A 27431-nucleotide genomic window follows, 5' to 3' on the forward strand; every position below is an offset into this window, starting at 1 on the left:
AATAGGGACTATATATGCTGCTGACATTCTCATATTATTGGATTAAAAATATACAAATATAAGTAACTCAACCTCATGAAAGTTTGATTCTGGACCAAAACAAAAACAAAAATTAAAGTTAATGCTAAACTTAATCCTTTTTAAAAAAAAAGTTTTTGAATAGATTGAAGAATACTACTCACTGTCAGAACCACTCTAATGCCTCCCACTACCAAACAGCATGAGCTAAGCTGAGCTTGTGATGGTCCCCAAGATCCTTTAGGAAAAGGCGTAAGAGTCACAGGACAGTCAGAAAGGTCAGCAGAAAAGCACAAGATTAGAGACTGTCAGGAATGATAAAGCGTTGGTTGGTAGTACTACAGAAATATCAGTATGAGATCAGAATTGTTTTCAGTCAATAATGAATAAAATTCCAAACATTATCCAAGTCAAAAGAGGCGAAAAGAAAAGAAGCGATGATTCTAAGTAACTTTCAAGAAGAAAGTAATAAAGTCTCAGAATAAATCATCTTTTAAAATGCATTTTCGGGCTTCCCTGGTGGCGCAGTGGTTGAGAATCCACCTGCCGATGCAGGGGACATGGGTTCATGCCCAGGTCCGGGAAGATCCCACATGCCGCGGAGCGGCTGGGCCTGTGAGCCATGGCCACTGAGCCTACGCGTCTGGAGCCTGTGCTCCGCAACGGGAGAGGCCACAACAGTGAGAGGCCTGCGTACCACAAAAAAAAAAAAAAAAAATCATTTTCTGGGGACTTCCCTGGTGGCGCAGTGGTTAAGAATCCGCCTGCCAACACAGGAGACACAGGTTTGATCCCTGGTCCGGGAGGATCTCACATGTGGCAGAGCAACTAAGCCCATGCACCAAAAACTACTGAGCCTGTGCTCTAGAGACCACGAGCCACTACTACTGAGCTCGCATGCCACAACTACTGAAGCCCACACACCTAGAGCCCGTGCTCTGCAACGAGAAGCCACTGCAGTGAGAAGCCCACGCACTGCAACGAAGAGCAGCCCTGTCTCACCCCAACTAGAGAAAGCCTGCGTGGCAACAAAGATCCAACATAGTCAAAAATTAATTAATTAATTAATTAATTAAAATGCATTTTCTTCCCATCTTTTCCCCAAACAGTGCATGTTAAGTGGTTAACCCTTCACCATTACTAGTTAGTAAATGAGAAGGCAAACAGCAATGAAAAATGAATTGTAAAAATAAAAATGATTTTCTTACTAACACAAAAAAGTCTAAAATCAAACCCAGTTTTGGTTAAAGTTGATATTTAAACACACCCAAAGCTTCAAAGAAGCTTCAGATCATCTTGTCATTAACTCAACTTACCTGAAGATGCATATACTTTCTTACTATCTGAAGAGAATGTGGATGCTGCAATCCTTCCATTAATTTTCATACTACCAATTAGCTCTTTAGTCTGGAAGAACAATAAATATTATTTATCAAATTGTTAGGCGCTGCAAAGAAGAATCACACTGTGCAAAATAAAACCAATCTAGTTCTCTATTTTGTAGCACCTACTCAACTTTATTTTTCCCTACCCTCAAAAAAAAAAATTCTTCCCAAACTGCCCACAACTTCTCCCCAAGTCTCAATATGTTCCTCTACTTGAGATGCAGATTTAGGACACCATGAGTTATGGTTCAAGACCATCCCTACACTAATGTCTTATCCTAGAAGAACAAGCAACAGCTAATAATGGTTCACCTTCATTGACAGCAAGTGCAAATATCCAGCAACACCATTTATAAGCAAAAAGGACCCATCTGGGGAGATTTCGAAGCTCCTCACTATCTTCTCCTTCAAACCTAAGAAAGGAGATGAATCAATAAGGATTAATGGTTTGCAGTAAAGCTTTCACTGACAATTGAGAGTTTCTTACTTTGGAAGTGCCTTAAATAAAACATGAGCTCAGACTCTGAATAAGTCTGACCCCATGCATCATTGAGTATGACCGAAATACAAGGTCATTACAAATGTTTAGCAAACTTATGTTCTTTGTCTTGGTTAACATTCACTATTCTAATTACAGGCCTGAGAGCCAGCTCTCCAACCAGTAAACTTACCGACTAATTTTCCAAATGTAAACAGCAATACCTGTAAGTAACTAAAAGGACAAATTATACTTCTTTGTCAAAACGTTCATCACCGGGCTTCCCTGGTGGCGCAGTGGTTGAGAATCCGCCTGCTGATGCAGGGGACACGGGTTCGTGCCCTGGTCTGGGAAGATCCCACATGCCGCGGAGCCGCTGGGCCCGTGAGCCATGGCCGCTGAGCCTGAGCGTCCGGAGCCTGTGCTCCACAACGGGAGAGGCCACAACAGTGAGGCCCGCATACCACAAAAAAAAAAAAAAAAAAAAAAAAAAAACGTTCATCACCAGAAGGAAAATATACTGCCACAGAGACAGCTAAAACACAGTAACATGCAGAAACTAGTTGTTAGCCACCTACTAAGTATCCCATGATGAATGGGAGTCTAATTCTTAACTTTGTGGATCAAAAAGAAAAAACAAACCAAAACCATGTGTCAGTAGTGTATTCAAGAGTTGATAAAGAAGAAGTAAAGCTGTCACTGTTTGCAGATGACATGATACTATACATAGAGAATCCTAAAGATGCTACCAGAAACTACTAGAGCTAATCAATGAATTTGGTAAAGTAGCAGGATACAAAATTAATGCACAGAAATCTCTGGCATTCCTATACACTAATGATGAAAAATCTGAAAGCGAAATTAAGAAAAGCCTCCCATTTACCACTGCTACAAAAATAATAAAATATCTAGGAATAAACCTACCTAAGGAGACAAAAGACCTGTAGGCAGAAAATTATAAGACACTGATGAAAGAAATTAAAGATGATACAAATAGATGGAAAGATATACCATGTTCTTGGATTGGAGGAATCAACATTGTGAAAATGACTCTACTGCTCAAAGCAATCTACAGATTCAATGCAATCCCTATCAAACTACCACTGGCATTTTTGAAAGAACTAGAACAAAAAATTTCACAATTTGTATGGAAACACAAAAGACCCCGAATAGCCAAAGCAATCTTGAGAACGAAAAATGGAGCTGGAGGAATCAGGCTCCCTGACTTCAGACTATACTACAAAGCTACAGTAATCAAGACAGTATGGTACTGGCACAAAAACAGAAATATAGATCAATGGAACAGGATAGAAAGCCCAGAGATAAACCCACGCACATATGGTCACCTTATCTTTGATAAAGGAGGCAAAAATATACAGTGGAGAAAAGAGAGCCTCTTCAATAAGTGATGCTGGGAAAACTGGACAGCTACATGTAAAAGTATGAAATTAGAACACCCCCTAACACCATACACAAAAATAAACTCAAAATGGGTTAAAGACCTACATGTAAGGCCGGACACTATCAAACTCTTAGAGGAAAACATAGGCAGAACACTCTCTGACATAAATCACAGCAAGATCCTTTTTGACCCACCTCCTAGAGAAATGGAAATAAAAACAAAACTAAACAAATGGGACCTAATGAAACTTAAAAGTTTTGCACAGCAAAGGAAACCATAATCAAGACCAAAAGATAACCCTCAGAATGGGAGAAAATATTTGCAAATAAAGCAACTGACAAAGGATTAATCTCCAAAATTTACAAGCAGCTCGTGCAGCTCAATATCAAAAAAACAAACAACCCAATCCAAAAATGGGCAGAAGACCTAAATAGACATTTCTCCAAAGAAGATATACAGATTGCCAACAAACACATGAAAAAATGCTCAACATCATTAATCATTAGAGAAATGCAAATCAAAACAACAATGAGATATTATCTCACACCGGTCAGAATGGCCATCATCAAAAAATCTAGAGAGCTTCACTGGTGGCGCAGTGGTTGAGAATCCACCTGCCGATGCAGGGGACACGGGTTCGTGCCCCGGTCCAGGAAGATCCCACATGCCGTGGAGCGGCTGGGCCTGTGAGCCATGGCCACTGAGCCTGTGCGTCCGGAGCCTGTGCTGCTCTGCAACAGGAGAGGCCACAATAGTGAGAGGCCTGCGTACCACATAAAAAAAAAAAAAATCTAGAAACAATAAATGCTGGAGAGGGTGTGGAGAAAAGGGAACACTCTTGCACTGTCGGTGGGAATGCAAATTGATACAGCCACTATGGAGAACAGTACGGAGGTTCCTTTAAAAACTACAAATAGAACTACCATATGACCCCGCAATCCCACTACTGGGCATACACCCTGAGCAAACCAGAATTCAAATAGAGTCATGTACCAAAATGTTCACTGCAGCTCTATTTACAATAGCCAGGACATAGAAGCAACCTAAGTGTCCATCAACAGATGAATGGATAAAGAAGATGTGGCACATATATACAATGGAATATTACTCAGCCATAAAACGAAACGAAATTGAGTTATTTGTAGTGAGGTGGATGGACCCAGAGTCTGTCATAGAGTGAAGTAAGTCAGAAAGAGAAGAAGAAATACCATATGGTAACACATATATATGGAATCTAAGAAAAAAAAAAAAAGGTCATGAAGAACCTAGGGGTAAGATGGGAATAAAGACACAGACCTACTAGAGAACGGACTTGAAGATATGGGGAGGGGGAAGGGTAAGCTGTGACAAAGTGAGAGAGTGGCATGGACATATATACACTACCAAATGTAAAACAGATAGCTAGTGGGAAGCAGCCGCATAGCACAGGGAGATCAGCTCAGTGCTTTGTGACCACCTAGAGGGGTGGGATAGGGAGGTGGGAGGGAGGGAGACGCAAGAGGGAAGAGATATGGGAACATATGTATACGTATAACTGATTCACTTTGTTATAAAGCAGAAACTAACACACGATTGTAAAGCAATTATACTCCAATAAGGATGTTAAAAAAAAAGTTGATTAGCTTCTCAAGACTCATGTAACCAAATCACATGAGCTAAGTATATAGACCAGATGTCAATTTACTTATTTATAATGGGACATGTTCCTTTCCCATACCTAAAAGGCTCATACTGACTATGGAGACCCTTCTGATATTAAATTGCTTATAGAGCCAACTTACCTATTAACAAGTTGCCTAATAGAAAGGATACATAAGAATAACTAGCTACGCTTCCAGGGTGACAGAGCAGAAGAGAATTTTCACTATCCACTCATTGGTATGTATTGGACTTCTGCACCATGTGAACATATCGCTAAGTTAGAATATTAATCAGAAAAAAGAATTTAGAAAAATCCAGTGAAGAGTTCCTGTTCCCCCACAGGAAAATGACAGTTAAAGGTCCCACAGACCATCTCTGTGCTAGTAACAGTCTTTGTCTAGATGGTTCACAATACTACAAAACTGGGCCTCCCACTCTAGACCCACCCACCAAGAGACTACATCCTAGCTTCCTTTACTGGAATCAATCCAGACACATATTTCCAATCACTAGGGTTACTTCTGCTAGGGATGACCATCTTCTTCCCAATGACTCTAGTCCTACTAAGGGTAATATTCATCCCAAATTGGGGGCAAACGTTACATACTGACTACAGCATACAGAAAGAAACAGCTCCAAACATAGGGAAAATATCATTACATGATGAAGCAGAGAAGGAAGGTTAGTTCTGGAAACCCCTCCAGACCCAATCGTAAGAGCACAGTGGGAATGCAAGACAGAACTCAAAAGTGTTCACTTTGGAGCCTACAGCTGGGCACCACCACAGTCCTGGAGGACTGCAGACTGCATAGGTGTCACAAGAGCAACAGTAAACAAACCTCCCTCATACTGTGTGGGACCAGTGTGAACAAAGACCCAGGATGGCAGCAACAGAGGCAAAATGCCAGAGGACTCTTTACACAGTCACTGCTCTCTGCCTGCGGTGAAAGACCTTATGTTTTTGGCCTGAGTAAGCCTGTTGTTTGGGGGTAATTCAGGAAAGGGGGTTGTCTTCAGGAAGGAAATACTAGACTTCCAACAAATAAGGACAAACAGTTACTTTATCAATTAATTGGAAAAATAAGAAAGATAACCTTTTTTTTTTTTTTTTTTGAGGTACACGGGCCTCTCACTGGTGTGGCCTCTCCCGTTGCGGAGCACAGGCTCTGGATGCGCAGGCTCAGCGGCCACGGCTCATGGGCCCAGCCGCTCCACGGCATGTGGGATCTTCCTGGACCGGGGCACGAACCCGCGTCCCCTGCATCGACAGGTGGACTCTCAACCACTGCGCCACCAGGGAAGCCCAAGATAACCATATTTTTATCCAAAGCTTACAGTGTACTGTACACCAGTTATATGTACATAGCATTATACTTTTGACTTCACAAAAGAATAGTGATAATAAATGCTAATATCAATATTATAAAAGGTAGACCTTTCAAAATAGAAGCCAGACAAAATTTATAACATGGTCTTAAGATATAGAGCTTTAAAGATATCAGGTATAGGGGCTTCCCTGGTGGCGCAGTGGTTGAGAATCCGCCTGCCGATGCAGGGGATACGGGTTCGTGCCCCGGTCCGGGAAGATCCCACATGCCGCGGAGCAACTAAGCCCGTGAGCCGTGGCCACTGCGCCTGCGCGTCCGGAGCCTGTGCCCCGCAATGGGAGAGGCCACAACAGTGAGAGGCCCGCGTACCACAAAAAAAAAAAAAAAGATATCAGGTATAAATGTTTCTATGGATTAGGGAATGAGATTTTTTTTTTTGGGCCACCCCACACAACATGTGGGATCTTAGTTCCCAGACCAGGGATCGAACCCATGGCCCCTGCATTGGAAGCCCGGAGTCTTAACCACTGGACCACCAGGAAGTCCCTGGAATGAGATTTTTAGGACAACTGCTGAGTAACTGATAGATAAGAAAAAGAATGGCCAATTTAATTAGAATAGAGCCAAATTCCATAGGATGGGAAGTGAACTGATTGTGATCAGATAGATTGTATGCTGTTCTTTTTTGTGTGTGTGTGGTACACGGGCCTCTCATCTTTGTGGCCTCTCCCGTTGCGGAGCACAGGCTCCAAACGCACAGGCTCAGCGGCCATGGCGCACGGGCCTAGCCTCTCCGCGGCATGTGGGATCCTCCTGGACCGGGGCACGAACCCGTGTCCCCTGCATCGGCAGGCGGACTCCCAACCACTGCGCCACCAGGGAAGCCCTATATGCTGTTCTTAACAATGACAGCAGGTAACAATGACTGAGCATTTACCAAGTGGCAGGTGGTGCTTAGGTACAATCTTCTAAAAATTTCTTTTAATATTTTAGAACCCTTGAGTTTACAGAAAAACTAAGGCTCAGCAATGACCATAAGCCTATAAGTCAAAATGGCTGCCTGACAAACTAATTTGATTCCCAAATGGTCAAATTCTTTGTGTTTTCCTACAACAAGACAGCTCTCTTAAGATCTGCCCTTCTGGGACTTGCCTGGTGGTCCAGAGGTAAAGAATCCACCTTTCAATGCAGGGGACAGGGGTTAGATCCCTGGTCAGGGAACTAAGATCCCACACGCCTCGGGGCAACTAAGCCCACGTACCACAACTACTGAGCTCGCGCGCCTCAACTAGAGAGCCTGCAAGCTGCAAACTACAGAGCCCAGGTGCTCTGGAGCCTGTGCACCACGCACCACAACTAGAGAGAGAAACCCCGCATGCCATGACTAGAGAGAGGCCTGCACACCGCAAGAGAAGATCCCACATGCCTCAACAAAGATACCGTGTGCCGCAGCTAAGACCCGATGCAGCCAAAAATAAAATTAAATAAATAAATAAATAAATCTTTAAAAAACAAAAAAAAACTGTCCTTCTAGGGACTTCCCTGGTGGTCCGGTGGTTAAGACTCGGTGCTCCCAATGCAGGCAGCCCGGGTTCGATCCCTTGTCAGGGAACTAGATTCCGCATGCCACAAATAAGAGTCTGCATGCCACGACTAAAAGATTCCCGCATGCCGCAATGAAGATCTTGCATGTGGCAACAAAGATCCCACATGCCACAACTAAGACCCGGCACAGATGGACAGATACAGATAAAAGAACTGTCCTTCTAAATGATGCAACAGAAACTGCTTCTGGACTTTGAAATAGTAATTTGTGGTTCTTAACCTTTCTGTGTGCCTGTCTGGTGAAGTGTATGAAACCCTTCTCAAAATAATGGTTGTATAAAACTTTCGTAACCGAAGGAAATGCTAAATTTCAGTTAGAGATTAGTGAAAATAAAGATGGAATGTTTTCCTATCCAGCTTCACAGACCCCTGAATTTTGAGAGTCCATGGACCCCACTTTACAAGCCCTGACAGGTTAGTGGAAGGAACCATCAAAGTGGAATTCTTCAGAATGCATCAATTCTGAATTCTTCATTTTTCAGACTTGCATTTGCAAGAACCAAGAGCTCACATACACGTAAGGCTTGCACATCCTAACTTGTCAGCAATTTTCCCCCTTGTTCTACTGTCCTTAATTAATTTCGAGTTATTAATACTGTTTTATAATCACGAGACTGAGAATTATATTCAATAACATACCAGAAGAAAAAATATATTTGATTTACCATTACTATTATAATTATCATTATTACCAAGTTATGCTTATTGAGAAAAAAGAAGGAAAAATATTAAAAGGCAAAGATAAATGCCATGTCTTAGAAGAATCCGGTGATCAGATACACACCCTGGCACACCAGCAGATCCACAGTACACATCACTAACTAGTGGATCTCAGCCACACCTGGTTTCCTTTTCCCAAGAGGATGCAAGGCAAGGAAGGACCAGAGCACATTCCTTTTGATTAGTGGAATGACATTTAAGAATAATAACTACTACATGTTGTTTTCTATTTCAATATGGGGAGACAGTTTAAGGTTTTCCAACTCAAAGGGAAGTCCATGGACCAGTGGCATCAGCAGCATCTGAGAACTTGTTAGAAATGCAGAATCAGGCCCGCCTCAGAACAGAATCAGTCTGCATTTTAACAAGATCCCCAGGTGATTCATATGCACATTAATGTTTGAGAAGCACTGATTTAAAGCATAAATAGATAAATTAAAAACCCCCTTGGAAAGGATCACTGAAAATGTCAGGAACACAGGAAAGACAAGACCGGAAACACTGAAAATAAACTTCATAAATGTTTCTAAAGTTGGCCTTACTCACTTTTAACCACTAGCAGAAAAAAGGCTGTACAGAGCAACCTGTAACCTTTATAGCCCCACATATGTGCAATTAACAGGGAGACTGCCAGCAAGCTGTAGCATATGACAACACCACCTCCCAAGATTTATAATGTTAACCCAACCAACTTCATTACAAAGACTTTAGTTCCCAAAGGATTCATGAAGGTGTTATATTTTTGAGGTAATGGGAGTAGGAGAATGCAGAAGAGATAAGGCAGAGGAAAGATAAATTTTCATCTGATAAAAAAAAGATGTATTTTTTAAGTAGTTCATTCTTCAAAATACATTACAAATTCCAAAAGCAGTGCTTTATTTCCTTTAAATGTAAACCAAAATTGTATTATAACAAACAGCGGAAGAACTGGAGGGCATCCAAATTTCAGATCAGAGAAGTGAAATAATTTGTCCAAGGAAGTAGAACCCAGGTCTTCTAGCTCCCAGGCTCATGTTCTTTCTGCTGCAGCAACTGCTAACTTTACAGCCAAGTATATGCAACTACTTTTCTGGTCTAGGGGAATATATATTTGCAAATTATGATTTTCTTCCCATAGGTACTCAGTAAAGAGTCAGTTCACTTTTTTCATTCAAACATGTTATCTCAACAACACGACATTTTCCAAATACTAAAACCAAAGAAACCCTTATTTTTAATAATTCTACGGGGAGGAAAAAAAGTGGTTGTAAATACTGTTAAACAAACTCAACTATGGGCTAGGGAGGAGGGAGGTGCGTGTCAGCTATATGTTCATTAGAAACCTTACCTCTTACTTGATGCACAGGAATTAGCTTTCCAGCCAGCATATCATAGACATAAAGAACCTTGCTGTGAGTACTCGTGGCTAAAACCTTTTCTCCATTAGCACTAAAACAAGCTTTAAAGACTGGAAACTTTTCCAAATAGATGCTCTGAATTTTAGGATTTGTTTTTCCATCAACCTATAAGGAAGTACAAAATATTCCTTTTGATTATTTCCACAGACCATGTATGCTGATTGTAAACACTTTTCACTACAAGTCTTTTAAAAATTTATTTATTTTATTTATTTTTGGCTGCGGTGGGTCTTCATTGCTGTGCACGGGCTTTCTCTAGTTGCAGCGAGTGGGGGCTCCTCTTCATTGCAGTGCACAGGCTTCTCATTGTGGTGGCTTCTCTTGTGGAGCACGGGCTCTAGGCACATGGGGTTTCAGTAGTTGTGGCAGGTGGGCTCAGTAGTTGTGGCTCACGGGCTCTAGAGCACAGGCTCAGTAGTTGTGGAGCACGGGCTTAGTTGCTCCGCGGCATGTAGGATCTTCCGGGACCAGGGATCAAACCCGTGTCCCCTGCATTGGCAGGCGGATTCTTAAACATTGTGCCACCAGGGAAGTCCCTAAAAGTCTTCATTTAAAAATGCATACCTGAGGGCTTCCCTGGTGGCGCAGTGGTTGGGGGTCCGCCTGCCGATGCAGGGGACGCGGGTTCGTGCCCCGGTCCGGGAAGATCCCACATGCCATGGAGCGGCTGGGCCCGTGAGCCATGGCCTCTGGGCCTGCGCGTCCGGAGCCTGTGCTCCGCAACGGGAGAGGCCACAACAGTGAGAGGCCCGCGTACCGCAAAAAAAATAAAATAAAAATAAAAAATAAAAAATAAAAATGCATACCTGAAATAGCGATACAGCATTATCTAGTCCAGCGACCATCACAACCTGTGCACGAGGATGGAACTGCACAGACGAGATCCGAGCAGTAGTAGGACGTTCAGCATTAGCATGCTGGCAGTGCTTCATCTACAGAAAAATAAAGCTGGAATTTTATCAATTCGAATGGGTTAACATTATTTTCTTTAAAGCATGAAGACATTATAAAGTAGTTTACAATGCAGAAGAAAGTGCATTGGAAGAGTAACCAGAAGACCACAGCTCTGGTACCAACTAGTATTCTAGTATAGTGCTTTACCATACAAGAATCCATTTTTCAGGGGCTTCCTCTACATTAAAAATGCAATTACATAAAAAACACAGTATCACATGATGTTTTCTCTGTAACCCCTGAAGATAAATTTTTGTGGTGACTACATTTTCAATGGAGGTGAATTCACCCTATGAGGAGCTAAATGAATTATCTGCACAGGGTGGGGAGAGACAGAATCACTCTGTCTAATAATTTACCATAATAAGGTACCCTCTCCCCATCTAAATTCACATGCTACCATTTTATAACGGGGAAAATTATGTCAAAGAGAGAACTGTTCATTTGACATATATTTAACTGAAACAAGTGCTAGGCAGGCACTTCGTTACCACAATGAACAAGTGAGACACAGTGATGAGTTAGACAGTAACTAGAGTAAGCCGCTTCAGATAGAAGGGCAAGGAAAGACATTTCTAGGGCATCATGTGAGCAGAAAAGTAGAATGAGTTGGCCACTGGCAGTGCTTAAAGAACACATGGAGGGATGAGCAAGCACAAAGGTTCAGGGGCAAGAAAGAACTTGGCATGTGCAAGAAACAGGAAGAAGGCCTGTGTGGCTTGAGTAAGGAATAAGAGGAAAAGGCATCAGATGAAGTTGAAGACATAGGCAAGGCCAGATCCTGTGAAGGGCAGTGTAGACTATGGTAAGGAATTCAGAAGTTTTCAAAGAGCAATGAAAAGTGACAGGACATGAGATTTTATTTTTAAAAGATCCCTCAGGCTACTATAGGAAGAACGGTTCAGGAAGAAGGAAAGTGGAAGTGGAGAGTCTAGCCACGAAGCTGTTGCTATGCACTGGGTGAGAGATGAGAGCAGCATGAACAAGGCTGGGGCCAACAGAAGGAACAAGAAATGCAAAAGGAGGAATCAAATAACATTCCTAAAAAATTCCTGGGAACATAATTTAATCTTGTTTTTTGCAAAAGGTAAAAAACCTAACACAAATATTTACCAAGGCAAAATGACAGCAAGCACATTTAATCCCACAGATAACAGGAATCCATACATTTGTAACTGGGAAGTATATTGGATTTCAGAGGTAATTAGTTGGATTGACACAATTTTACTGATTCTCACCTTTAAGATTCCTTTAGGAAGAGAGGTTGATGTGGATATGAAATTCCCAGTCCTTTGCAACAAATCATCTTCATCCTCTTCACTTTCATCTAAGTAAACAAACCCATAGGCTGATCTTCAGAATCAATGAGATGGCCATTACCTATCCCAAACATCTATATTTCAAACTTCAACTCCCCTCCCAGTCTCCCAACCTCAATCGTTTTATTTAAGCTGCAACTGGTAAAAGTAAAACAGCAAAATAAATTTGACGGAGAGGAAAAAGATGACAAGTCCTCAATGTATGTGGTTAAAATCAATGCCTGACTCTGGAACAAAAGACACACATTCACTACAGTGACTAAAACAACATGAAATGAAATAAAGATGAAACGGAGCCAGCATTTAATTTAAAAAGAGAAACTCGTAATAGTGGCAAGATGGGCAACAGGATGAACAGCAGATCTAGCTTAACAACTCACAGGAAAAAGAACTGGAGCCTTTAGCTGACTGAAAGAACAATGCCAGCAAACTGTGTATCAGAACTTCCAAGAGAGGTAACAGGGCTGCTTTTCCCCTGGAGATGATTGACGATTCTAGTAAAGAAAGCTGAGAAGCTAAGCAGAGTGTTTAAAACACTTGTAGGGTTAAGAGAGCAAAAACTAGCACCAAAAGCCCTCTAAGGTTCCTAAGGAGTCTGGTAAACCACCAGGCTCTGGATTGTTGCCACAAAAGGCTATACACAAAATTAAAGGTGAAATCAAAGAATTATGAGAAAATCTCCCAGGAACTGAAACCCGGCATCGAATCCTCACACTCTCTCACTAGAATAAGATGTTCTAGGATTGCTAGTGCCCATTGCCCAACCACCTACCCAAAAACAAATATACAAATTCTCTGGAAAAAGATACCATTGTCCTAGACCTCTAGTTAATCAATACTATTTCTCATATACAATGCCCACCACTCAATGACATATAACCAGGTAAATAATGACAAGGTAAGATAACTTAACTGAAAACCTAAAGAAAAATAAACAATTCTCACAGGAGATCTAGATAATGAAGTTATCAGACATAAAATTTTTAAATATTACATTTAAAACTCATAGAAAAAGAGATCAGGTCTGTGGTTACCAGAGATGGAGGGTAACATGAGGGGAATTGGATGAAGACAGTCAAAAGTTACAAACGTCCAGTTATAAGATAAATAAGTACTAGGGATATAATGTACAACGTGATAAATATAACTCTGCTATATGTTATGTATGAAAGGTGTTGACAGTAAACCCTAAGACTTCTCACCGCAAGAAAAAATACTTCTCTATTTCTTTAATTTTTATCTACGAGATGATGGATGTTCACTGAACTTATTGAGGTAATCATTTCATGATGTATGTAAGTCAAATCATTATACTGTGCACCTTAAACTTATATGGTGCTGTATGTCGATTATATCTCAGTAAAACTGGAAGGAAAAATAATTAAAAAAAAATAAAAAATTTATGTTTAACATATTAGAGATAATGAAAGGCAAGACTCAGAATTAAGCCAGAGAACTAGACTATTAAAAAAAAGAACCAGGGCTTCCCTGGTGGCGCAGTGGTTGGGAGTCCGCCTGCCGATGCAGGGGACGCAGGTTCGTGCCCTGGTCCCGGAAGATCCCACATGCTGCGGAGCGGCTGGGCCCGTGAGCCATGGTCGCTGAGCCTGCACGTCCGGAGCCTGTGCTCCGCGATGGGAGAGGCCACAGCAGTGAGAGGCCCGTGTACCACAAAAAAAAAAAAAAAAAAGAACCAAATGGAAATTCTAGAACTGAAAAACAGTAATTAAAACTAACACCCGGGCTTCCCTGGTGGCGCAGTGGTTGAGAATCCGCCTGCGGATGCAGGGGACACGGGTTTGTGCCCCGATCCAGGAAGATCCCACATGCCGCAGAGCGGCTGGGCCCGTGAGCCGTGGCCGCTGGACCTGTGCGTCCGGAGCCTGTGCTCTGCAAAGGGAGAGGCCACAGCAGTGAGAGGCCTATGTACCACCAAAAAAAAAAAAAAAAAAAAAAAAACTAACACCCCAGTGGATGGTTTTAACAGGATATCAAAATTACCTGAAGAGAGAATTAGTGGTCTAGAAAAAGGATCAGAAAAAAATATCCAGGCTAAAGTACAGAAAGCAAAAAGGCAGAAAATACAGAAAAGAACACAGTCTACAGCCATACCACCCTGAATGCACCTAATCTCATCAGAAAAGAACACAGAATGTTTTAAAAAAAAATTTTAACATACATGTAATTGGTATCCCAGAAAGAAAGAAAGAATGGAACAAAACCAATATGTGAAGGGATAATAGGCAAGAATTTCCAAAACTTAGAAAAGACATATAGCCAGATTCAACAGCACCTACGAAGACCAAGCAGAATACAAAGCAAGCTAAAAAAACTGGATAACTGCAGCAGGGGGGTGGCGGTGGTGGTGAATAAACTGATAAAACTCCATAATATTAAGGGATTACTACTGATTTCTGAAGGTGTATGATAATAGCATTATAGCTATGTTTAAAGGGGGGAGTACTTCTCTTTTAAAGATACTCAATCTAGGGACTTCCCTGGTGGTCCAGTGGTTAAGACTCCGTGCTTCCACTGTAGGGGGGCACAGGTTCAATCCCTCGTCAAGGAACCTGCATGCCAGTGGGCCGGGGGGAAAAAAAAATGTAATTCAGGAAAAAAAAAAAAAAGATAATCTAGTATTTACAGAGAAAAACAAATAATATGTTGGAGATAACTGTGAAGCTGGGTTGTAGTCACCACTCTGCCAATAAGTATACCTTGGACAAGTCACTTCTATCTTTTTGAACTTTACTCCCGTCATCTGTACAATTAAGGTATTAGACTTGTATATCCCAGATAGTAACAGACTGGCTAACTGTTGACTTAATTCATTTCCTTTTTCTCCTGGGCACAAAGACAAACTATATTTCCTGGTATTGCATGCAGTTAGTGTGGACTCATGACTGAGTTCTGGCCAATAAAATGTAGGTGAAAGTATCACGTACCACTTCCAGGACAGGCCAATAAAAACTTCCCTTGGTGAGCCTTCTCTCTCTTCTCCTATAAGTCAACTGGTGGCCAATATCCTAGGCAACATTGGAAGAGTCAGCCTGAAGATGACAGAACCTCTATAAACTTGGGTCCCTTAAGCAGAGCATCACCTTCTCACCACCTCAATTGTACTCATAGGAGAAAAAAAAAAATTCCACTGGATTAAGCCACTGGGATGTGGGAGATTTTCTGCTTCAATGTCAACATAAACCTAATCTATAATTACATGGATCTAAGCTGCTGTAGTTCTATGAATGCAGTATTCTAAAATGGATAATAAAATTATATTTCATCTAGGAAGGTAAACTGATGACCGAGGTTTATAATTATGCCATGTAAAAAAAAGTGACAGGATGGGACTTCCCTGGTGGTCCAGTGGTTAAGACTCCACACTCCCGGGCTTCCCTGGTGGTGCAGTGGTTGAGAATCCGCCTGCGGATGCAGGGGACATGGGTTCGTGCCCCAGTCTGGGAGGATTCCACATGCCGCGCAGCGGCTGGGCCCGTGAGCCATGGCCGCTGAGCTTGTGCGTCCGGAGCCTGTGCTCCGCAACGGGAGAGGCCACAACAGTGAGGCCCACATACCACAAAAAAAAAAAAAAAAAGACTCCACACTCCCAATGCAGTGGGCATGGGTTTGATCCCTGGCCTGGGAACTAGGATCCCACATGCTGCATGGGGCAGCCAAAATAAAAAACAAAACAAAAACAAAAACAGGACAAGATGATTGACATATTTCAAAAAAACCTGGAAAGATATTTCTCAAATAACAGAAGAGTTTTATATGAAAGAGAGATAAGATTATATCTCTTCGAAAGGTAGGACTATAGAGTGTAGGGAGGCTAAATTTCAATAGTAAAAAAATTACAATTAGTTCTTAAAGCAAAGAAGAAAAGAGGAAGAAACAGTCTAATAAAGAGCACAACATTATTTGAAATATTTAAGCAGAGGCTAAATTATCATCTAACAGATGTTGTAGAGAAGTCTCTTGCAGCAGATAAAGTCGGGCTACATCACTAAGAGTCCTTCAACCTCTAAAAGTATCTGGTTGGAAATGAGAAGGTAAGTTTCTACTTAATAAGAGTTTAAGTTTTCTAACAGAATTATATAAAACTGGCTCCTTGTAAGGGCTCCCTATATGTGAATACCATGAAGACTGACACGGGTGGGGAGAAGGGAGGGAGAGGTGATGATGATAATCAAACAGAGGTTCATCAGATACCAAAGATGCTAAGAAAGGAGCTCCTGTATTACAATGGGAGGATATACTATAGAGCTCCTCAAGGATTTCAGAAGTCAATTCCAAGTCTAAAATTTATAACTCCAAGAACTCGAATCAGATCTTGGCCAAACCATCCATATAAATAATATCTAAACTCAAAGATCTAAACAGCAGAAAACAGTTTTGGTACAAGTCAAACTTAAAATCTGCAGTTGAAAAATAGGTTTTTAGAAAGTGAATAATCATCTGGGCCTAACCTGACATGTGCTCCTTAGAAAGACATTCCATTTCCTAGTGGATAGCTAGATCAGCTGCTCATGTCTTTGGAAGGGGCTCTGAATCAAGAAATAACACTACTACTTATTTTTTACTTAATCTATGCCATAATGTAACATAGTTCTGTTGAGGGAAAACATCATAAAATTCATCCATTATTGTCTCTACAAGTAAAGAAATGCTACTAAGTACGTCTTACACTATTGTAAAAGAGCTTCCTTCAGAGAAATGGTAGACTTCAAAACCAGACATTTAAAAAAAAAAAAAAAAAGACATATTTCAAACACCAGGTTTTAACGAGCCTCGTGAGAAACCTCAAATAATAACAGAACAGGAATAGGAATCTATTTACCAACTTAAACAGAGGTGTCAACACTCACCATCTGAAGATGTTTTCCACTTATTGGTTTCTGCCCAGGCAGGTACTCCCCCCATGGCATGCTGGAATCTAAGCAAAAATGTAAAAATAAAAGTTTGTAGTGACCACTGTATTTATATAGAGCTTAATACATTTAAAGAATATAGGTCAGAGCATGAATAGAATCTCTTCCAAAGAAGTTTTCATCTTTCAGAACAGAAGGGCTACTCACACAGGATAGTCCTAAATTGGTAACTTTCATGAACTTCTAACCACCTGGATATATATTCGTTGTTACTTATTTACATCTAGTTACACAATTGTCTTATTTGCACATATCAACACACCAGATTTGGTGACTAAGTAAAGAAATAGAAATCTCTTTGTGGTTATAAATCAATGCTATAGTACACAGAGTACACAAAAGAATACTAGAACATGTCTGAAAGAAAACGACCAGATTGGTACGATAAACAAAACTCCACCATATATCCTTTGAATAAAATGGGAGCATTTCATCCTGGAAAAAGTAAGCTTCAGGAGAAGCCTGACAGTTATATTCTGAAGGGCTTGTATTTGGAAGCCTGAAAAGAATCTTTCTGTTTAATGCAGAATCATAGACAAGTCCACCAAACTAAGCCCACTAGCCATAAGTAACTAGAAAACTGGACAAAATATGTGAAACCATTTTCAGAAATTGGACAACAGGCAACATAGGACTATGATCTCTAAGAGAAGAAAAGTAACAAGGTGAGCAATGCCATTACTGGGATTTTCCCCTCAAGGCATTTTTATAGGACCCTGACACAGAGACAAGGAGAAAAAGATCAGACTTGAAAGAGGATGAAACAACAGGAATTTGAGGGGCAGTCAACTGTAGAAGAGGAAGAGAAAGAGCTCCAGAAATCTGCACAGGGGTCCACAGACACTTCTTCTGAATATTAAACTGCACACTCATAGGAAGAAACTCCATGAGGTCAAGCAAAGAACTACTAGGGGGCTGTAAGTTGCACAGAACCAAAACTCAGACATTTGAGTTCAACCAGTGAGGAAGGGTCCTTACTGAACATTCAGGGCAGTCAGGAGAGATTCCAGGATGGTCATACCTTAATAATGGGGCTAAACCAGCCTAGAATAAATGCTACTATAAAAGAAAGCTAAAAACAAATCCTGAAAGGATCAAAGTGATTTCCAAGTCAATTAATTACCTGCCAAGACAAAGTTCAACACAATTAAAAGCAAAAAACAAAATCCAGACACTGAACAACATTCACACTACCCAGAATCCAACCAAAATTACTAGATATACAGAGAAGCAGAAAAACATGAACCATAACCAGAAGAAAAAGCAGTCAACAGAAACAGAAATGACAGACCTGACAGAATTAGCACACAAGGACTTTAAAATAGCTAATACACATAAAAAGGAACAAAACTGTGCCATTTGCAGAGATGTGGATGGACCCAGAGACTGTCAAACAGAGTGAAGTAAGTGAGAAAGAGAAAAACAAATACCCTATGCTAACACATATATATGGAATCTAAAAAAAGAAAAAAGGTTCTGAAGAACCTTTTTTCCAAGACAGGAATGAAGACACAGACATAGAGAATGGACTTGAGGAGATGGGGAGGGGGAAGCGTAAGCTGGGACGAAGTGAAAGAGTGGCATGGACATACATACACTACCAAGTGTAAAACAGATAGCTAGTGGGAAGCAGCCATATAGCACAGGGAGATCAGCTCGGTGCTCTGTGTCCACCTAGAGGGGTGGGATAGGGAGGGTGGGAGGGAGATGCAAGAGGGAGGAGATGTGGGGATGTATGTATACGTATAGCTGATTCACTTTGTTATACAGCAGAAACTAACACATCATTGTAAAGCATTTATACTGGAATAAAGATGTCTTAAAAAAAAACAATATCATTGATTATATTTAAATGGCGGGATTACAAGTTTTTTCCAAAGTTTTTTGTACTTGTATTCCTTCTCAGGCCCCCATACTAAAGCTTAATCATGTCTTCCAAGAACAATGCTCTTCCAATTCAAAATGGAAATCTGACTACCCAAGAAGCCAAAGACTGAGCAAATCAAAATAAAATACTTGTTATAAATACATCTTGGCAAAACTATGAAAAAGAACACTTACTCCTCCTTAAGTCTCTTTTGAAGTTCACCTTTTGAAAGTTTATTTTCACTGGTATTTTTCATCATATCTTTCCGAAAACGATTGTTCTTCATGTCAACCCTATAAAAAAAAACAGAAAACAGCATGCTTTCAATAACTTAAAGAATCAACATAGATAGTCGCTGCCTTTAGTATTTTGAGCAAACAACATAGGTCAAGATTTATAAGATGTGGAACATCTCCAATGCACATTCTCCATTCCTCCCGAAACAAAAAGGAATCTCCAATATTTTGGATCATCTAGTTTACCCTTTGAAGAGCTATTTCAAATTCATAATTACTTATCTAGACACAGCTTATGCCATTCACCAAAACAAATTCCAGGTAAATCAGAGTTAAATACAAAAAAAACCCAAAAAACCAAAACCCAAACTTTAAAATACTGTGAAGGAAAAATATAGGCAAATATTTCTCTCTGAAGAACTTTTTACTAAAAACAACAGCAAAAAAAAAAAAAAAGGAAAAGAGTCATAGACTTCACTACATAAACATTAAAATATTCTGTGCATCAGACAACATTAAAACAAACTTAAAGGCAAACAAAAAGCTAGAAGATAATGTGCAATAAATTTGACATATAAAGGATTGAAATTCTCAATATGTAAGGAGCTGATATACTAAAATCACTAACAAACAGTCTCATCTGCCATTTGCAACAACATAGATGACCCTGGAGGATGTCAAACTAAGTGAAATAAAACAGACATCAAAGAGAAATACTGCATAATCTCACTTATATGTGGAATCTGAAAAGAGTAGAATACGTAGAAGCAAAGAGCAGAATGGTTACCAGGGGTGAGAAGGTAGAGGAAATAGGGAGATGTTGGTCAAAGGGTACAAAGCTGCAGTTATGTAGCATGACTGCAGTTAATGACAGTATCGTGGGCTTCCCTGGTGGCACAGTGGTTGAGAGTCCACCTGCCGACGCAGGGGACACGGATTCGTGCCCAGGTCCGGGAGGATCCCACATGCTGCAGAGCGGCTGGGCCCATGAGCCATGGCCGCTGAGCCTGCACGTCCGGAGCCTGTGCTCCGCAACGGGAGAGGCTACAACAGTGAGAGGCCCGCGTACCGCAAAAAAAAAAAAAAAAAAAAAAAAAAAAAAAAAAAAAAAAAAAAAAATGACAGTATCGTAAACTGATAGCTAAGGGAGTAGATTTCAGGGGCTCTCACCACAAATAAAAATGGTAACTATCTGAAGAAATGGAAATGCTAATTAGTTCACTTGACTGTAGTAATAACTTCATCATGTATATATATAGCAAATTATCATGCTGTACACCTTATGTACAATTTTTATTTTAAAAATAAAAAAACAGGGGCTTCCCTGGTGGCGCAGTGGTTGAGAATCCGCCTGCCGATGCAGGGGACACGGGTTTGTGCCCCAGTCCGCGGCTGGACCCATCAGCCATGGCCACTGAGCCTGTGTGTCCGGAGCCTGTACTCCGCAGCGGGAGAGCCACAACAGTGAGAGGCCCGCGTACCACAAAAAAAAAATAAAAATAAATAAATAAATAAATAAATAAACAAAATGAAAGTCTCCAGTACACAAATACGCAAAGACATTAACAGAGACTACTTTTAAGAAAAACCAATGACTGATAAAAAAAATGTTTTCTCAACACAAGTTAGATATTTCCTACCCTAAACTGTCACCTTAAACCGACAATGTCTGAAAAAAGAGAAATCACTGCTTTTATTTTTTTTAAAGATTTTTTTGATGTGGACCATTTTTAAAGTCTTTATTGAATTTGTTACAATATTCCTTTTGTTTTATGTTGTGGGTTTTTGGCCGCAAGGCATGTGGGATCTTAGCTCTCACACCAGGGATCAAACCCACACCCCCTGCACTGGAAGGCAAATTCTTAACCACTGGACTGCCAGGGAAGTCCAGAAAAATCACTTCTTTTAAAATGGAGTGAAACTGACACCTTTCAATGGAAAGGTAAATTGGCAAAACCTCAGGGTCAGCCTGGCAGTATTTATCAAGAACCTTAAAAATGCCTGCTCTTAGATTAAGTTAATCTACCTCAAAGAATCTTTCTTAAATAATTTTAAGTAGAAAAAGATTTATGCGTAAAGATGCTCATCTCAACATCAATCTATTAAAAGGAAAAATATTTATTCAACGATAGCTATGTAAATTACGGTTAAATCATATAATGGACTATATAATACATCCATTTAAAAATGTTTATAAAGGTTTTAATTGGGGAGAAATACCTGCAATACAATACATTCTCATCTTAAGGTACATATTGTACATAATGGCTAACTTTTTTTGGTCTTTTCTCAATTTCAGGCATTGTGTTAAGAGCTCTACATACAATATTTAATCTCAAGAGCCTTCTGATATAGTTACTATTACCTCCATCTTACACATGAGAAAAGGTAGGTTCCAAACTTGCCAATGGTCAGTTAGGAACTGGCCAAACTAGGAGGCAAACTCAGTTCTAACCCCAAACACTGTGCTCTTTTAGCTTTTCTATACAGCACAGAAGAAAGAGGGAGAGATGTATGCCAACATGTTAACAGTGGTTCTCCCTCGGTGATGTGATTATGAATGATCTTTGCTATACTTTCCAGTATTTTTCAAGTCTTCACGTAATCACATATTCAGAAAGAGAACTTTCTTAAAACCTGCCAAGTAACTTTTGAAGAATCCAGAGGGACTCCAGAAGAAAGATTAGGCAACCTACATCTCCTCATCTTCATCTTCTTCGTCCAACCAAACTGGCTTCTTTTGAGGTGGAAAATTATCTTTTGCTTCATTCTCCACTTCAGAGTCACCTGGGTCTTCTTGTACTTGAACCTAGAAAAGACAAAATGCCCACAAGCACTGAGTCTTTCATACCCCATGGTGGCAGACTTTGCAGAATGGTGGCTTGTAGAATGCTTTGTTTTTATGCCCCTCTGATCAAATTATGGGACAGAATGCTATCACAGCAAATGCTGGAGATCGAACAGAAAATGAGGAGATTAGAGAATGTCACCACCCGCTGGACACGTGAGGTAAGATAGTCAAAGAGTCAACTTGCTGAAAGGAAAAGACCAAGACAAGTAAAAAAAGGTAAGTTGACAGATGAATAAAGGAGCAGGGAAAATCACAGAACTACAGAAATCACAGGACCAAAGGCAGACACCAAAGATAAAATAACATGATTGAATGTCATAAGTCATATTTCATATTCATAAACATACTTTTCCCCTTTTCTTAACTGTTCTTGACCCCCTACCTCCTCAAGAAACTTTATACTATCCAAACAAATCTAAATCTAGACCACAGAATTTCACCTGAAGTGAGCTTGAGCTTTCCCAAAACCACATGATAGAAATGTCCAAATGATTTCTACTTGCTCTATTACTGGCCTATGATCCTTCAAAGCCCAACAAACCTCACCTCACTTAAACTGCTTCTTTTCCCGATGGGAAACTGTCACACAGTTCAGCATTTTTCCAGTAGTATTTCTCTACCTCCCAACTGGATTCTGCAACCTCTCCCATAAGCACCCAAAGGAGGTTCTGGAAATCAACTGATACTTGCTAGGTCTGCATTCGTTTATCAAACTGAGTAATGCTCAGTAAGGCTTTGCTTGACTACCCTATGTAAAATTTCACAGGCCCCCTTGACACATGCTTATCCCCCTTTCTTGAACGCCTTTATTTTTTTTTTCCTTCAGCACTTCGCTGACATAACTTGAATTTTATCTTCTGCCTCTGCCATTAAGTATCCAAGCTCCAAGAAGGCAGGAATTTTTGTTAGTTTTCATCCACTGCTGTTTCTCCTCCAGTGCCTAGAAACTGCCTGGGACTCCTTATATTGGAAGAAAAGACAGGTATAGGATTTTTTTTTTAAAAAAAGCAAAAAGCATGCTTAAAAATTATAATCAATCAATCATGCAGGGTTTTCACTGCCAGGAAAAGTATCTGGTGCCAAACGGGCTCACAAATATTACTTTAATAGACGAATACACGGTCACTTTCAAAAGCTGGCTTATCAAACACTCCATGTGGTTGTTAAAACAGACTCCCAGGCCTGTGCCCACGAATTCTGATTTCACAAACGAAGTGGAACCCCTGAACCACAGCAAAGTATTGAGGCAGGCGACTGAATGACCAAGAGAGAAGAAACAGAGTCTGGGGAGAAACCAGTGGAACTGAGCCACTGCCACTAATCGAAAGATGCTCACGATTACTTGGCTAAACGAATATGTGTTGAGCGCCTGCTGCATACCAGGCGCAGCGGCTCACTCGGGGGCGGAGAAAGGCGCGGTCTCCGCCCTCCCGGGACTTTCAGTCTGGCACCCCTCGGCGCCCGCATTCCCGGTTCCCTCCCACCTGAACGCTTCCCTGCGCCACAGGTCGCCCAGGCTCCGCCCCGGGAGGCACACCGCCCACCGAGTGCCCAGCCCACACGCCGCGGCCTGCCTCACCCGCGGGCCCCGCAGACGCCGCAGTAGCGCGTCCTCGTCGTCCTCGACGTCGCCGAAGACCAGCTCTTCCAAGCACCGCTCCACGGCCGGCTTGTCCTCCTCCAGCGTCTGGCGGTTCAGCTGCCGGAGCCGTCTCTCCTCCTCGGCCGCGACTACGGCGGCCGCCGCGCACGGCCGGGCCGGCGATTTCCGCTGAGATGAAGGAGCAGCCATTCGGAGCGGCCCGCCCGGCCCTGCTCCGGCTCTATCGTCCGGCCTCATTCGGGTCTTCCGGTCTGGTCTCGCTCCGGCTCTCCGATCCGGTCTCGTTCGGCTCCTCCGTTCCGGCGGCATGGTTCGGTTTGAGAAGGAACGCAGCCGCTCACGTGGATCCTCACTGCGCGTGCGCCGAGGCCCCTCGCTTTCCGCAGCGGCTGAGGCCGCAGGGGGCCGGAAGAAGGCTGCACCGCCCTGTGAGCACGTGACCAGCACTGTCTGTCTCTGTCTCTCTGTCTCTCTCTCCCTCTCTCTCTCCCCCCACCTTGTGTAACGCCCATCGCCTCACGAGCCCCTCCCCGTTGGGAGTTCCTCCGAGAGAACCAATCTTCCGGGTGGAGGGGGAAGCGGCGTAACTGGAGTGGAAATTTTTTTCCAACACAACTTCGCAGCTGCAATTGATTGAAAGGAGCGCAAGGAAGCCAGGGTATAAACTGAGATGACAGGCTAAAAATGCTACTCTTCTCCCTAACTTTTTAACCACTCGACTTACACGAGCCCAATCGCCTTTTCCACCCCTTCGTCTTGGTACGGCCCTTGGAGTACGGAGCCTGCAGAGGGTCCCACGCTGGAAGACAGAGCGGAGGGTATGTAGGGAAGTGGGCCAATCGGGGCGCGGGTCACGGCGCAGGCGCGCTGGGGAGGGAGGGCTATGCTAATGTTGTTGATATCCTGGGGCCACCCGAGTTAAAGGGGGGAAATCCGGGGGTTGCCGCCGCCGCCGCCACCGGTCTGGGCCCAGTCGGGGCCCCCCTGTAGTCGCCGTAGTCCCGGGGAGAGGCTCCTGCCCCCAGCTCGGGAGGGGGCGCCGCGGGCCCGGAGAGCACGGACAACCCCTACCCATGAGGCCCTGATGGAAAACACAAAGGATCTGGTGAGAGCTGAGCACGGCAGCTGCTTTGTGTGCCAGGTGGGGGGGACGCCGGCAACCCCCCGACCCCAGGAACCCCTGCAGCCCCTGACCCCGCTCCCAAGCCTGCTTCTCCATCCCACGCCCCCTCCACCTCCGGAGCCCCCCTCCCCCTACCGGCCGTTAAACGATTCGGGGGTTCCCCTCCCCCCACCCCCGGACTCATCAGGGTTCTCTCTATCCTCTTTACTTTTTGGAAGAAAAATTTTAGAAGAAAGTTCTCTTCGTTCCGGCTCCCCGTCCCCCTTCAGCTCTGGCTGGGGGAGAAAGGCTGGATTTGAGACTTCCTTTTTTGGCCGCCAAAGAATCGGGGAGTGGAGTCCTCACTTCTCCCAAGGGGGCAGAGTTTTGGTGCTTTGCAGGGGAAGGCGCCTCTCCGCTATGGGGCTGGTGCCACGAGGCGTTTCGCACGTGGAAGTGGAAAAATTGAAAGGGGGCGGGGTGGGCACGTGTGGGATGGGAGAGGTGGGAGTGGTGTTTGGGAAGCCGCCGCCTAGGCCGCCTGTTTAAAAGGGTTCTAAGTCGGTGGGCTTTTATGACCGTTGCGTTCTCTTTTGTGAAATAAGAATCCTAACATTTCAGAGTCGGAAGAGACATTAGAGGTCACCCAAAGCAGCCGTCCCCTGTGCAGCCTCTCTGACAAGTGGTAGGTAGCCTGGCCTCTGCCTAAACCCCTGCAAACACTGAGCGCTCGCTGCTGCCATGGAAAGCCCTTGCCGTTCAGTTCTGATTGTTTGCCTACCCTTATTAGACTCTTTAGACTCATTCATGTCCTTATTAAGTGGTTTCCCTTTTTACTTCTTAAATTTTCTCTTAACATTCTCCTCACCCACCCACTGCTCATTGGCCTATATTTTGTGTGCCAGGAAAGAACAGCAGGGAAATGGGGGAAGGGGGGCTTGAGAGATAGTGAGGGCCGTCTGAAAACTTTGCTGGGTCAGTTCAAATGTGCTGGCTTCTATGTCTGAGAATGGTTGATATTTTTCTACGGGAAGTTTGAGAAATAGGATCTGGGAATTTCATGGCTGTTTTCTCTCACTAGTGCATCTTTTTAAAGTTAGAAATTTCAGCATCCTATCTCAAAGCACATTTCTTGTTGCCTAAATCACTTTCCCTACGGGATGCCTAAATTGCCTCTTGGAGATAGTACCGAAGCTGTTAGAAGCATCTCCTGGTAGAGGGATGATCAGAAGAACTGCACTCCCCGCCACCTCCTCCTTTTGACCTGTGATTTTCTTTCAAGCTGGGCTTCCTGCTTGGGGCCCCTCCTTCACAATACTTTCTCTTTTTATTTTCCAGTTTTTAATGAGATATGAAATTTTTGCAGCACTTCAATATTTGCCTAGAGTTTGCAGTATTTTTCATGCTTATATTAGTATACATCAGTAGTTATCACTTGGTGGTTTAGATAGTTCAGTTCTACTATTGTCACTTCGCATTTTTCTGATATTGTCCTTCATTTGGTGAGCTATGCTGCTTCCAAGAGAAGTTTTATTGGAATAGGAATCTTGGGGGCACATGTTTTCCTCTTCCTAATATGGTGAAGTGTGGGAGTCAAGACGTTAACAGATAAAATGTAGAAGTAACGAATCTGGTATAAAAGCCAGAGAGTAAATTTTACTGTAAACTCCCAGTCCCCTGTTTAAAGTGTTTAGAGCACAGAAATTGTTTTCTCTCCCCCTTTTATGACTTGGAGACTGTTGCTCTGCTCTAATATGCTTACACTGTATTTTTTTCATTTGTTTGCCTCTACACTGATGAGTGTTTAGAAAGAAAATAACTGTCTTTTTTTGCACCACCTCCTTCTCTGAATAACAAGTAGCTTCTACTTATGTAGAACCCCATATTCCACGCTTCTGGGTGCCTTGCAAATTATGGCAAAAACTGTCTTGAATGCGTATCTGTTCGTAAGTATCTTGTGTTGAACCATGTTTTTTAACTGTCCAGTTTTTAATTTCGTACACACTTTGACATGTGATATTTTCTCTAAATCTAGTCACTGAAAGTTAACATGGGAATGAATACTAGATACTGATAAAAGTTAATGGAGCTGCATAATTCTGTCTTGAAAGTTTTCATTAAGGTGAAATTCCCAAGTTCCTGTTCACTTTAAACATGAACTGTCATGACTTAAGCTGACTGACTTTGGAGACGTTTGCATTCTAAACATACTAGACAGGAATGACTGGTTTTATTTTTAAAGAAGACACTACTGTATATTTTTATGGCTGGTTATATGTTGATTTAATTAGTGTCTAAACCTTTTCTTAGATGTTCAGAGGCTTCAAACCCTCAGTTTCATCAGAAATTAAAACTATTTAAATTGTTTTAAATGTAACATAGTAGTCAAAGGAAGGTTAAACTATAGCTTAGAAGTGAAAACAACCTATTAATATTATAAATACTAAACCACTAGATTACTGAAAGCCATGAGTTCTCAGTGATTTGAGTGACCACATCCAAAAATTAGACAAGTCACTATTCTTTTGGTTGCTCCTTGTTTCTCAATTTTTCATCTTTAAAATGTTTGCTAAGTAAGATTTAACTTTTTCACA

At 42.0% G+C, this 27431-nt stretch overlaps 2 protein-coding genes across 17 annotated transcripts in view; one reads left to right on the forward strand and one right to left on the reverse strand.

Moving 5' to 3' along the window:
• UTP18 (UTP18 small subunit processome component) overlaps positions 1-24543 on the reverse strand; it is a 43629-nt gene extending 19086 nt beyond the window's left edge. The window contains exons 1-9 of one of the 2 annotated variants that reach the window (XM_059047216.2): positions 23712-24543; positions 21978-22090; positions 19240-19338; positions 17116-17183; positions 12167-12255; positions 10781-10906; positions 9905-10079; positions 1716-1816; positions 1335-1425 (exon numbers count right to left, since the gene is read on the reverse strand). In XM_059047216.2, the coding sequence (XP_058903199.1) occupies positions 1335-1425; positions 1716-1816; positions 9905-10079; positions 10781-10906; positions 12167-12255; positions 17116-17183; positions 19240-19338; positions 21978-22090; positions 23712-24044 (1195 nt within the window). In that variant the 5' untranslated portion in view covers positions 24045-24543. The remainder of the gene's footprint in view (positions 1-1334; positions 1426-1715; positions 1817-9904; positions 10080-10780; positions 10907-12166; positions 12256-17115; positions 17184-19239; positions 19339-21977; positions 22091-23711) is intronic. The other variant, XM_067021984.1, reaches the window with a different exon arrangement.
• Positions 23633-27431, forward strand: part of MBTD1 (mbt domain containing 1) — a 70219-nt gene continuing 66420 nt past the window's right edge. For 5 of the 15 annotated variants that reach the window (XM_067021977.1, XM_059047200.2, XM_059047204.2 and 2 more), the window contains exons 1-2: positions 24603-24840; positions 25459-25522. Coding sequence is in view for 4 of the 15 variants with exons in the window: in XM_059047195.2 (XP_058903178.1) it covers positions 24820-24840 (21 nt within the window). In the remaining 11 variants the exon portion in view is untranslated. Of the gene's footprint in view, positions 24554-24588; positions 24841-25458; positions 25523-27431 lie in introns of those variants that run through there. The other 10 variants (XM_059047196.2, XM_059047197.2, XM_059047198.2 and 7 more) reach the window with 6 other exon arrangements.

This window comes from Kogia breviceps, chromosome 19 (genome assembly GCF_026419965.1).
Source record: "Kogia breviceps isolate mKogBre1 chromosome 19, mKogBre1 haplotype 1, whole genome shotgun sequence".
In the NCBI taxonomy this organism is placed as follows: Eukaryota; Metazoa; Chordata; class Mammalia; order Artiodactyla; family Physeteridae; genus Kogia; species Kogia breviceps.